This window comes from Chanodichthys erythropterus, chromosome 6, assembly GCF_024489055.1.
Source record: "Chanodichthys erythropterus isolate Z2021 chromosome 6, ASM2448905v1, whole genome shotgun sequence".
NCBI classification, from domain to species: Eukaryota; Metazoa; Chordata; class Actinopteri; order Cypriniformes; family Xenocyprididae; genus Chanodichthys; species Chanodichthys erythropterus.
The window spans coordinates 5,355,763-5,369,661 of record NC_090226.1 but is presented as its reverse complement, the minus strand read 5'-3'; the positions used below and the strand labels follow the sequence as shown (position 1 = coordinate 5,369,661).

The following is a 13,899-nucleotide window of genomic DNA, read 5'->3' as shown; positions in this document are numbered from 1 at the left end:
AGCCACTAATTTTGATAAGACTAGCAAAACATCAGGCTCGAAGTGACAATTAGAGTCCATAATAAGAAGATAAGTAGGGGGACAGCATGAAAATATCGTACATCAGACCCGCTGCTAAAAATACACGCTGTTATTTGATAAGCGCAGTGTGTGGCGCGCGCGACGCCCTCAGCTGCTGCGCTGGTTTTGCGCGTCCTTGACTGAGGAGAAGTTTAGAAACAGAGAAAAAGACTTGGTGACCCGAAAGTCAGGTATAATGGATCTAAACAATAATTCTTTCACCTTAACTGTTACTGTGTATTTTAAAAAACAGTCTTTCTCTGTGTTGTAAGTATAAAAAAAATCCGGAATGACCCTGAAGCAACATGTATCCGGCGTAGTCATGTGTTATGTGATGTTTTTCTCCGCGCTGGGCAAACCATTTGTGATTATCCTAGGAAGCGGTTGTTTAGCAATTCAGAGACTAGGCTACTATGATGAAGACTTCTTTTAATATTCATGAGCCAACCCATCACCATGAAGGACTGTCACGATAGGCTACCTTATTTATTTTCATGAGCCAAGCTTTACAATTTTCATAATGCACAGCTTCGCCATAGTAGCGTTTGTAATGAACCGTCAAACGGCACACAGAGAGAGATCAGTTGCGTCCTAAAGCTGAAAAGCAAAAACTGGAAATAAAACTGGTTTTACGGACAGCCCAACCATCACTCTCTAGTCTTGTGAGTATTTAAAATACGAATTCCATAATGAACTTATCTAAAATTGTGCGTTTTGCCTTTTGATTTAGTTTTGACGCATTACAATATGTACTTTTCAACATGTAAAAAAAAAAAAAGATTTTACTAAACAAATATCGTGAAAAAACTTTGTAGGCTATAACTTTATACGCACACTCCAATAAACTGAATAGAGATAAACTAACTCAGTCTGAAAATGAACAAGAATGTTCAATGTACAGTAATAGAAATGTGAAATTAGAACGTTTTCCCTAATTTAATATATTTTAATAAATGTAATCCTTGAGAGAATTTAAATAAAACTTTGAATAATTATCTGAAATAACAGCTAAGGTCTAAAATCATAATTGATAAAAGCTGTAACCTGATTTATTTAACATGAAGTTCTTCAGACAAGGCTTAAAGTATTAGTTCACCCAAAACTGAAAATTATGTCATTAATGCCTCACCCTCATGTCGTTCCAAACCCGTAAGACCTTCATTCATCTTCGGAACACAGTTTAAGATATTTTAGATTTAGTCCGAGAGCTTTCTGTCCCTCCATTGAAAATGTTTGTACGGAAGACTGTCCATGTCCAGAAAGGTAATAAAAACATCATCAAAGTAGTCCATGTGACATCAGTGGGTTAGTTAGAAGTTTTTGAAGCATCGAAAGTACATTTTGGTCTAAAAATTACAAAAACTACGACTTTATTTAGCATTGTCTTCTCTTCCGGAATCCTTTCCATTGAATTGATTCCATTGAATCCTTTCATCTGTCGGCGTTGGTAATACACTTTTTATGTCGGTTTTTTTTTTGATTAGGACATCCGCTATATGCACACTTATGCACCATTTTAAAAAATATAGCAATACCAAAATACAAACAATGTAGAATAGCTTGAATACAGCGTGCGTCTCCCTCAGACTGTAAACGAAGCTCGGGCGCACCGGATAACACGTCAGCAGCGTCTTACGTCAGCAGCGTCACTGCGGAGCCGTGAACACGGATTAACAACAGACCCGGAAGAGAATACAATGCTGAATAAAGTTGTAGTTTTTGTTATTTTTGGAACAAAATGTATTTTCGATGCTTCAGAAACTTCTGACTAACCCACTGATGTCACATGGACTACATTTTTGGGTGAACTAACCCTTTAAGCCTAGTCCCAGACTAAAATGCATGTTTAAAATATGTCATAGTACAAGATGCACATCTGTATTGTTTTTTTTTTTTAAGGCATATTTATAAAAGTTCACCCAAAAATGAAATTTCTGTCATTAATTACTCGCCCTCATGTTGTTCCAAACCCGTAAGGCCTTTGTTCATCTTCAGAACACAAACTAAGAAATTTTTGATAAAATCCAAGAGTTTTTTTTTTTTAAATCCCCCATAGAGGATTTAAGTAATTAATCAATTAATCATACAAGGTCCAGAAAAGTAGTAAAGACATTGTTAAAATAGTCAACGTGACTACAGTGGTTCAACCTTAATGTTATGTTGAGAAGAAATTTTTGAATGACGTCACTATTTTTGTTTTGTTTTTGAGCACAAAAAGTATTCTCATCATATTCTCGATGGTGAATACTTAATGACAGAAATTTCATTTTCGGGTGAACGTACCCTTTAAAGTCCCCCTGTAGTCAATAATTGTATCACTTAAAGCTCATCTTTGATCACCAAAATTACATATTTAAAGTTTTTTCTTGTGGAAAAAAAAATCTTTATGCCTTAAAATAGCTTGAATGTAACTCTACACCTTTGCCTCATTCAATATACATGGATCTATGAATATGATAATTAGCCCCACCTCCACTCACTCGCACAAGGTCAGAGATCCACTCGGTCAACTTACTGAGATAAACGCTGCACAATGGTATCACTTTTTACAACGTCGGACACATAACGGTAATTAATAAGATTAGCGATTTGCTTGACTGCAATATCAAACAGCTAATAATGTGTTGCCAATGTTACACAAACCATGTTCACATTCACGAGTCTAACAATCAGTATCCTTAATAACACTTTGAACAACTCAGAACGTCAATGGAGAAAGGCATATAGTTTATCATAACATCGTAATATGGATCATACACCCGCCATATTGCTAAATCTACCCAATTTTTCACATCAACAGAAAAATATAACCATCTTTTGAGACTCCCCTGCACGGTCAGTTAATGATATGCTAAAGCCCGCCGGCACGTTGACGTGATTGTTACAAGGTAGTTTGTGACGTCAGGAATACCAGCAATTTTAAACCATGGGTTTGAGACTGTCTTTGTTTACTGCAGTTTTAAAGAGAAAATACTTAGCATAGCAAAGGTGTTGATTTATGAATGCTCATGGTTTGTCTTAAAGCATATTAAAACACATCGCCATATAAACAGCATAATAAACTTGATTTTCATTACAGGGGACTTTAAATGTCATATTTGAACTAAGGCCTAATCTAAGCCACTCTCTATGAAACCAGGCCTTGAATTTTAAATAACATAACATGCACAATAATTTAGTTGCTTCAGATAAAAGATCACACCTTAAAATTCCTGTTGGTATTTGAAAATGAAATGAACTTTTTTGTCCTCAAGCAAATTCCTATGTTTTAAATCATCAGATGTCACAAAGAGTTTTAATTTTTCCATACCAGTTAAACTTGTTAACAGCATTCAACTGGAGGGTTTACACTAATGAGTGGAGAGTGATGTCACCCTCACGGATGTTCTTCCTGTCTGCTGTGCTCTGCGTGGCCCTTTTTCATCTGGTTTTGGGTCAGAATTGCTCAGAACACTGTAAAGCCTGTGGAGGGCCAGAGAAAGACCAATGTCTTCAGTGCCACACCGGATTCATCCTGCATGACAACCTCTGCGTGGGTAAGATGATCAACAGAGTGTACACTTCATGCTCCATTACATTCTGAGGCTGACTTCTTTTACATTGACAGATATTGATGAATGTGGTACTGATCTGGATCGGTGTCCCGACAACACGTACTGCTTGAACACTCATGGCTCTTATGACTGCAAAGGTCAGTGGGATTTACCCTCAGAGGTATTTTATCATTAACACACATGGATTAATCATGTGACACAGTTTACACAGTGTTGATAACACTGTTTTCCTTTTCTGATTTGTAGTATGAAATATTGCTTTATTATTTCTCCAGAATGTGATAAGGCCTGTATTGGCTGTATGGGTGGAGGAGCTGCCCGGTGTAAGAAATGTGCTCCTGGTTTCAGATCTTCAGGCATGAGATGCCTAGGTGAGTTTTAATAATGTTGTTTTTCAATCTTTGAAGTATATAATATAACTAGGAGTATAAAACAAATTAAAGCTACACTCTAAAAAATGTTAAAAACAACCCAAGTTGGGTTGAAAATGGACAAACCCAGCGATTGGGTGGTTTTAACCCAGCAGTTGGGTTAAATGTTTGCCCAACCTGCTGGGTAGTTTTACTTAACTCAACTATTGTTTAAAAATTACAGTATTGCTTACTTAAAATGAACCCAAAATATAACATTTATTAATATGTTTAATAAATGAACATTTTAATTTCATTTTAGATTAATTTTAAGTCTGCCATATAGTCATTTTCAAACAATAGTTGGGTTAAATAAAACTACCCAGCAGGCTGGGCAAACATTTAACCCAACAGTTGGGTTAAAACAACCCAATCGCTGGGTTTGTCCATTTTCAACCCAACTTGGGTTGTTTTTAACATTTTTTTAGTGTGTACTAGTATTAGACTTCTTATACTTCAAGGAAGCATGATAATATAGTTTACATTGAGAGCTGTTTTTTACAGTTATACAAATATACTGTAAAAACTGTTTTTACAGTTATAAAAATATAACTATAAAAATGGGAAATCATGGTAAACTGCTCTGGGTGTGTGTGTTCAATACTCACTGCTGTGCGTACACTGTGATGGGTGAAATGCAGAGCGCATAATCCGAGTATGGGATACCATACTTGGCTTCACGTCACTTTCAGTCTTTCAGACTAAAGTCGCAATCGTCTTTTCTTTCCTGTATATCTGAGTGAAACGCCTTCTCAAGCAAGAACAAATGTAGGGCCTGACTTGATTTTGTCCATGGGGAATTGATTGGATGGTCGTGGTTTGCTATTGGTGGATTTCATGTGAGTGACAGGTTGTCCCGCCCTCACACCAGTAACACATCATCAGAGAAGAGAAAATGACTGCGTCCGAAATCACATCACCTATGTGCGTTATAGCTGCATATTTACACACGAGATTGCTTTGACGCGCTGCCGGCGCATGATGCCTAAGGGAACGTCTGCCACATGCCAATTCCTCCAAGTGGTTAAAATGTATCATTTTTATTAATCAAAATGACTTTTAACATTTAAAAACAGACATGTTCAAATTCCAAAGCTTGTAGAAGGTAGGACTGACTACAGGTGATGTTTTGACAATAACTCCCTTCATGTACAGTCAAACCAAAAATTATTTTGATATTTTTGATATATTTTTACTAGTGGGTGCAGGACACTATAGTTCATTTATGTAAGTGAGGATAGTAAAATAAAGAAAACTGTGACATATTGTATCCAAAAAATTCTTCATATAATGGACTACCAGTGAAATTGATAAAAATTTGGGACCAAAAATTATTCAGACACTTCGACCTAACCATGTTTTGCTTAAGTGTTATATTACATAATTAAGATTAATTCTTTTCTGACAGTTTAACTTTGAGATCTTGTCATATTTTATTACCATTTTTAAACTATAGTGAATAAACTGTAATAATGAATGAAATGTTCAAGGTGTCTGAATAAATTTTGGTTTGACTACAGGTGACATTGTGCCAGTACCTCTCTTCATGTGTTTACAGCAAACAATTATTTTTTTATAAAAGGGTTTTTGGCTACTTTCTACAGATGAATAATGCAAAATCTCATACTGTATGTAGTAAGCCTGTCTGGTCACTACAACCATGGCTGTAGCCAGCTATGAGGTCAGCGAGGACCGGACTTCAGTGTTTTTCCGAGGTGTATATAATAAAGGTTGTGAATTAATTTCCTAATATAGTATGAACTCCATTTTAGTGCTGCACGGATATTGCACAGCACCAACATTTGTTAATGGTCATAAAGTGTGAGATATGATATAAGTAGCTAAACTAAACATTTCATAATTGACAGCTGTTTTAAGAAAGAAATGACAAAAATAATAAACTTTTGACTAATTTTTTTAAAATAGGCCTATAAAATGTACCTAACATTCATCTAATTTTAGTAACTGTCAATGTGAGGAGACAAGAAATCTTAACCAAGCCATTTTTTGGCACATTGGGTTTAAGATTAATAATGAATGTGTACATATTGTAAATGAATTGACAAAGGTATTGACAGATAATCTACTGACCACTGATATGGTTTTAAAGCTGTTTCTTATCCATTTTTTGGCCTTCAGAATTCTTAAAATGCACATATGCAGATTTTCTCGGGGAGAAAATCCAAACCCCTCTGACTAGCTCAAATTTGGTACCTCTGTGTCTTCCTTGGTGTCTCTCAACCTTTGGAAAATGGGGACACTTTTGGTGAGTTACAGTAATTAAAGTAAATAAAATAAAATTAATTTGAAAATATCGTTCATTGCAATATAAATTATTGAACGTTTATATTTTGGACTGTGAGTGAAATTTGCAAACATTCCCTTTAGTTGCCTTTAGCCCTAGGCGAATATGCAGCGAATAACAAACTTTACTACGCTCCCGGAGCGGTTGCTTTCCACTGCAGATGCAAAGTCAAATGCCGTTGGCCCCCCAGAAAAATAGATGCCGTTAACCACCTAAATTTCCATAAACAAATAGAAATTGTCTATTTTGATTTCATGGTGACTTTAGAGGTGTTTGTGAACAGAAGCTTTGTGGCACAGTCAGAGAATGCATGATATTTACTTCTGGAATGAGTCTAAAATGCTGCAGGCTGTGGAGAAACGTTCAATCTATATTTTTCTGTATTTAAGTAATTTGAGAACAAACCTGAAAATGAATCCACAAGGTCCACAAAAGTTTGACATTTGAGAGTCTTGTCGGCTGTAGTTTATTGGCTGCACAAACATTGTTGTAAATGTAAGAATAAAAATAACAGAATTTTGAATAAAGTTGAACTTCTAAGTACTTTCTATCTGTTTTTTCCTTTTATAAATCCCATCTGCTTTGTTTGGCTGAATAATTGACATAGTATTTATAGCAGGAGTAAATAATTTAAAATATATTAGAGTTTGAGGATTTGCTACTGTTGTATATCAAGCTTGAAAAATGAATGACACAAATGAGTTCCTCTGCATGATGGTACCATCTTGTGGCTATAAGAAGCATTTCCAGCAAGAATAATTGTATAATTGTCTAGCAGTTCTGTGTTTCAGAAATGGCAGCTGTATTTTGTCTCTTCTGCAGATATAGACGAGTGCGGTGAGGAGGTGTTGGCCTGTCCTGGTGTCAATGTGTTCTGTGTGAATACAGAGGGCTCTTTTCACTGTCAGTGCGCAGACGGATACACACGCACGGGCAACACATGTGAGAGGATCCACACAACAGGTCAGCTGGGACATCATTTGAGGCTCATACTCAAAGATATCAAATAACAGAGATGTTATCTGTGTGATGTATTCAAGTTACTATTATTATTTTGAATGTTTTTTTTTTATATATATTTCTGTTTTTTTTTTTTTTTCAATTTAATTTTAGTAATATATTTGTCTTTTTTTTTGTCTGTGTAGTTTTTATGGTTTTAGCTTTAGTGCACTATAAAGGCCTGCTGTGTACTTCAAACACTGAACTAGATCTGTCCCAAAAGACAGAGGGTGCAGTTTCCTGTAACTCAGTGTATTGTGTTTGTTACATAATATTAGAGAATTGATTCAGGTTTGTGTTCATGAGTTGATAAACCTGTATTACACACACAACCTTATTGTCTTGGGAGCCAACATGCTACTAAATGAAAGTGAAATGTTATCATTCATTTACATTAGTTAATGCATTAGTGAACATGAGCATTAGATATATTTTTACAGCATTTATCAACCTGTGTTAAAGTTAGTTAATAAAAATACAGTTCATTGTTTGTTCGAGTTAGTTCACAGTGCAATTACTAATGTTAATGTTAAAAATAGTAAATCTTTAAGATGAAATAATGCTGTACAAGAATTATTCATTGTTAGTTCATTTTAACTAATGTAGTTAACTGATGTTTACAATTGAAACTAACTAATGTTAAAGTGTTACCAAAAATACATTTATAAAATAAAAGTCACACTTTAGACTAGGGTATAATATTAACTAACTATTAACTATGACTTTTGCCTCAATAAACACATAATTACTGCTTATTAATAGTTAGTAAGGTAGGATTGGGTAGGATTAAGGGATTAGAATAAGGTCATGCAGAATAAAGCATTGCACTCTAAAAACTGCTGGGTTAAATATGGACAAAACCAGGGATTGGGTTGTTTTTACCCAGCCATTTTTTTCAACCAATTTTGGATTTATTTTTTAAACCAGCAATATATTAATAAAGTAAAAGGCATATTTTTGCTCACCCCCAAATAGGGGCAAATTTGTGGGGTATTTTAAGATGAAACTTGTCCATACCAGAGACTTATATTACAGTACATCATGTGAAAGAGGGCATAATAGGTGCCTTTTAACCCAACCTGCTGGGTTTGTCCATATTTTACCCAGCTTGGGTTGTTTTTAACCCAGCATTTTATGTGCTTTATAAGTACTAATAAACAGCCAATATCCTATTAATATGCATGCTAAATAGCAACTAGTTAATAGTGAGAATTGGACTTAAGTGCACTAAAGTGTTACCAAATACATATATATCCATTTAAAGAAAACATGAAACTGAACTTTAGTTACTTTATTAATACATTTTCCTGTGCACTTTCCACTTACGGTGCATAATTCATAAGTGCATGTTTTTCTCAAAAAATAAATAAATATATTTAAAAAAGCAAATGTGATGTTTATTGATCTGTATTCTTTTTCATCAACTGTATTTAAACTGCATGATTGAAATGTTTTGTATGTTTCTGAATTCACTGATGTCATCTTCCGGTATCTTTTCTCAGCTTCTGCAAATAAGGGTCTTTTTGATGACATTCAGGAGGATGAAATCGAGGTTCTGCAGCAGATGTTCTTCGGTGTTGTTCTGTGCGCATTAGCCACATTGGCGGCTAAAGGGGACTTGGTGTTCACCTCCATCTTTATGGGGGCAGTGGCGGCCATGGCTGGATACTGGCTCTCTGATAAGAGCGACCGAGTGATAGATTCCATCTTGAAGGGGAGATAGATACAAAAGGGGCTTGGAAAGTTATTTGCAGTTATTGATGTTTGCTATTTTTGAGTTGGGTCATTTCTTACACAGTGAAATGACAGTATGTTGACATCTAAATGGCCCAAGGAAGTCAAAATGACTTATGAAGCTGCTATAATCAACATTTTGTGTTAAAATACAGCAATGAGCCACAAAAGGCCACCCATTACAGTAATTTTACATTGCATAAGTGGTTCTTACAGTAACACATGGCCTAAAATGGCTTATTGCTTTTATAAAATGACAGCAACAGCAAAAAAACAACAAAGAAGTTTTCATTCCTCTCACTAGTTGTCTGTATCGGGAATATGATTTGGATGAACATGGGGCCATATTAAGGGCCTCGAACCATATAATTTATAAAATGTTGCTTAGAAAACGTCCTACATTTGATCCTACCATCATTTCTCAAATGTGCGTACATGTGATTCAGAGAACAAACGAACGCTCAAAAACGCCTCTCTTACAGAAATCTATAAATAACAAATGATCTCAGTAGACCCTCACTGCAGAACACGAGATCCAGGGGGCGGAGATGGATAGGTTAAGGGATATATAAAGTGGGAGGAGTTGGATCAGGATCTTGTGTTCTGCAGTGAGGACCAATGGATCTTGAAATTGTGCACAGCTGAATGGTTTCAGATCTCCGCCTGAAAATGGTGAGCGGCAAGAATTGCTTAATTTCCAAGTACCTGCAATACTCTGACTCTCTGCCACAACAAAATGTGTGTAGGCTACGTCTGCTTAGACCCTGATGTGGCACTAAGTACTTTCCACATCAAAGAGCATTTTTATAAATATGAGCGTTGGCGTGGATTTTATCATACTGTAGGCCTACTACGCAAGTTCAAACCTGTGTGTATGCACAGTTTATAAATGAGGCCTCTGCTGTCATTTGTAATTAAATTGTTTGTGTTTTTAAGTAACCTCCAGGTAGCAAACTAACAGTTTATCTTACTAGCATAGCACTAACTGGTAAAGAAAAGTTTTGATTAGGTGTAACGTGATATAACACTGTTCTTGATCAGACTTTGAGGGCAAATGAATATAGTGAGCTGGTTTTTATTGCACATTATGGGAATTTTTGGGTGAATTGCTTATAGCAGTTGTACAAGAGACGTCTACATATGCTTATTTCTAGCATACTAAATATACGCTACAGTATGGAAGAGGATTAGGGCCAAGCAATAATAAAAAAATAAAACCATCTCGAGATTAAAGTTGTTAAATTTCGAGAAAAAAGTCGAGATAAAATGTTGGGAATAAAGTCATTAAATTACGAGAACAAATTCGTTAAATTATGAGAAAAATGACGTTACATTTGAGAAATCTAGATAAAATCTTGAGAATAAACTCGTTAAATTATGAGAAAAAACTTTATAAAACTTTAAAAAATGACGTTAAATTCTCATAATTTAACAACTTTTTTCTCGTAATTTAATGACTTTTTTCTCGTAATTTAACAAATTTGTTCTCATAATCTAACGACTTTTTTCTCGTAATTTAACAAATTTGTTCTCATAATCTAATGACTTTTTTCTCGTAATTTAATGACTTTATTCTCAACATTTTATCTCGACTTTATTGAAATTTAACGAGGTTTTTTTTTCGTAATTTAATGAGTTTATTCTCAACATTTTATTTCGACTTTTTTCTCAAAATTTAATGAGTTTCTTCTCGAAATTTAACAACTTTAATCTCAAGATGGTTTTATTTTTTCCGTGTTACTGTTCAGAGTTTGGGGTCAGTAAGTTTTTGTTTTTGTCTCATTCTCATCAACGCTGCATTTGATCATAAATATAGTAAAACAGTAATATGATAAAATATTATTACAATTTAAAAATAACATGATTTATTTGGATGTATAAAGCTGAATATTCAGCATCATTACTCCAGTCTTCAGTGTCACATGATGCTTCAGAAATCATTCTAATATGATGATTTGCTGCTGAAGGAACATTAATAGTAAGAAATGTTGAAAATAGCTGTGCTGGTTAATATTTATGTGGAAACTGTGATGTTTTTAAGAACGGAAACTTTTTTGTCACTTTTCAATTGAATGTGTCCTTCAAAAGAATAAATAATTATTAAAAAAATCCTCACTGTCCCCAAACTTTTGAACAGTGGTGTATATGATATAAAATGTACTTTTATGAGGACACTGTAAAACACTCTTTTGACTTCAACTAATAAACTTTTATTTGTTTTTTAAATGAAACAGAGCATATCAGAAAGAAAGTCACTTTTATTTAATGGATATAAACAAGCCGACTGACACTCAAGAATAGTTGGGGGCTACAACACATACAATAGCAAATATCAGGGAGGTTGAGGACTCTGAGTAAAGCCCAACAGGGTTTAAAAACATCGAACATGACACAGATTTCACACTGAATGCCCCACTCGCTAACTTTCTGCAACACGCACGCAGCCACTCGCACCCTGTAACATTCTTATTTGCATACACAGACACAATCATGCAAGCATATCCCACACTCTTTAGCGTCTCAGATCTGCACCCCGAAAACATGCGAACGCTTTTATTTTGTTGCACGGGCAATCCACTGGCAGTGGGCGGGAGGATGTGGGTGAGGACACACCATTCTCAAACACATTACACCATCATGATGCCAATGCGTCTCATCCGTGACGACTGATGCACCATGGGAAAATGAACCCCATGTTCACGCGGCATCATTCAGCATGCTGACACTCACATTGGACTTGTTTGCACTGCTGTACAGAAAAAGAAAAGTAAACTAATGTACAAATCGTACAGTCCCAAACTGACATATTCAAAAAAAGCATGAACCATAAAAAAAACATAACAAATAAATATCTTAAAAAAGTAAAAACAATGTTTCTTAGAATTACTATTTCTTTTCTGGCATTTGTCACAGTGGTTTGTATCATCCAGAGGTTTGCATTTTTTTGACATCATGAAATAAAAGAAACAATGCAACTGGCACACAACAAATATAAATATAGAGAGAAATCTTCATTTTTTTCCTTCTCTTTATTTTGGACCTTTGCTCAAACCAGAGGCCCTTTGATATAGACCCTACAGGGCTGAAACTTCTTTAATTATTTATTTCTGCGTATAGAGATCTATTAGACCTGTCTTCACCACAGCCCAGAGTTGGCACATAATGTACATAATCATGCATCATTACCACATAAGTCAACATTTCTCTTTTTTTCTTTGTTCTGTATAATATATCTCTTCCCAAGGCAGGAGATCACCCCCCTACTTCAAGTATTCAGTAGTAAAAGGTCCTGAAGGTGGAGGACTGCAATATGTCTCCAAGAAGGTAAAGTCTGACGTCTTTTTTTTTCCCTTTTTTTTTTTGTCCTCTTGCTTTGCCTAATAGTACAATTTCAGACTTGCACAACAGACAGACAGGTAGACAGACAGACATAAATATTAGAATATCAGATCAAACACTTTTCTGGTGCTTGAAACTGGACTCAGAAACATCCAAGACGGAGCAGTATTCACACGGTGGACATATTCTGGATCTGTGTTCATCAACCACAATAGTTAAACGTTCAAGAGGGCAACGTGGGAATATTCTAGAGCCGAGTGACAATGACGCGTTCACGTCATGACAGAATTACCGAAAAAAGTTTCTGACTAGTTATTTTTAAGTTCATCTTGTTCATAATGACCAAAATGTGAGCGACCTCAACAATTACCTTTAACTCACCATTAAACTACATATAGTTTTGTCATTTTTAGTTGCAGAATGCACTCTCTTTGTTCCTCAAGTTTTGAGCATTCTAATAAAAATGAATTTCTGAGTCCAAAGAAACATACATCTCAGAATAGAATCTTTTAATTGCAGTAATTCCGGCAGTATGTGAACGTATCTTAATGATGGTGTTATGGAACGTTCCAGAACAGAGACACGTGAGGTTCTGGAACTCTGAATAATGAGAACGTTAAACGCAACATGGAAGCACAAACAGGTCTTTTTAACAGTCAGATCTTGGCTATATTTTGGGCTTTGCCAAAGTCCTAATGTAAACTCAACAACTACAGACAACAGCAGTGAGATGATGACACATAAGATGATGCAAAACACCTGTTAACATATCAGCCATCTTAACGTAATCTTCAATTTGAACTATGTTGATGTTTACTTAAAGGGATAGTTCACCCCAAAATGAACATTTTGTCATCATTTACTCACCTTCACATCTTTCCAAACCTGTATGACTTTATTTGGAACACAAAAGAAGACATTTTGTATACATTTTGGTTCCCATTGATTTGCATTGATTTCCATACAGTGGAAATCAATGCAAATCGAAACGGTTTGGTTTTGTGTTCCACTGAAGAAAGTAATACAGGTTTGGAACAACATAAGGGTGAGTAAACGATAACAGAATTTTCATTTTTTGGTGAACAAACCACCTTCGCACTGACAGTGATAAAATTTGTCACAATTCGCCAAATACGAATGCCGCTTTACCCTCAAGTGCAAGTTTCGGTTCACTGCGCTGCAGGAGTTTTGCTCAGAACTCAATGCCGTTTGAATTTTTTTGTTCTTTTTGTGAGGTGCAACATATTCTATACAACACTTTTTCCAGCTGAAGATCAAGAAATTCCAAATATTCAGCAAAAGACCTTTTCGTTAGTTTTTTGCATAGACCCCAGTGCCAAGATCTTGTAACGGGAGCAGTGCGAGGGCCAAACAGACAGTGATAACACACACAACTCAAACACACCTTTGATTTCTGACACAATAGTCTGACCACAGTAGACACACTTTATTAAGCTAGTATTTCTCTATCTATATATCTACTATCTATTTATAAATA

General features: G+C 35.3%; 1 protein-coding gene across 1 annotated transcript; it reads left to right on the top strand.

Moving 5' to 3' along the window:
• The first annotated feature begins 162 nt into the window (after positions 1–162).
• LOC137020987 (protein disulfide isomerase CRELD1) lies at positions 163–11,973 on the top strand. The gene is made up of 6 exons (XM_067387152.1): positions 163–251; positions 3,390–3,596; positions 3,668–3,751; positions 3,890–3,985; positions 7,152–7,292; positions 8,831–11,973. The coding sequence occupies exons 2-6, from the start codon at positions 3,428–3,430 to the stop codon at positions 9,049–9,051; spliced, it is 711 nt and encodes a 236-aa protein (XP_067243253.1). The 5' UTR covers positions 163–251; positions 3,390–3,427; the 3' UTR covers positions 9,052–11,973.
• Positions 11,974–13,899: the final 1,926 nt, after the last annotated feature.

Excerpts from the sequence above, each read along its gene's own strand:
- LOC137020987 (XM_067387152.1), top strand. The coding sequence starts at position 3,428 with ATGTCACCCTCACGGATGTTCTTCCTGTCTGCTGTGCTCTGCGTGGCC. Across the intron at positions 3,597-3,667 it reads GCATGACAACCTCTGCGTGG|ATATTGATGAATGTGGTACT; the intron begins GTAAGATGATCA and ends TTACATTGACAG. Across the intron at positions 3,752-3,889 it reads TGGCTCTTATGACTGCAAAG|AATGTGATAAGGCCTGTATT; the intron begins GTCAGTGGGATT and ends TTATTTCTCCAG.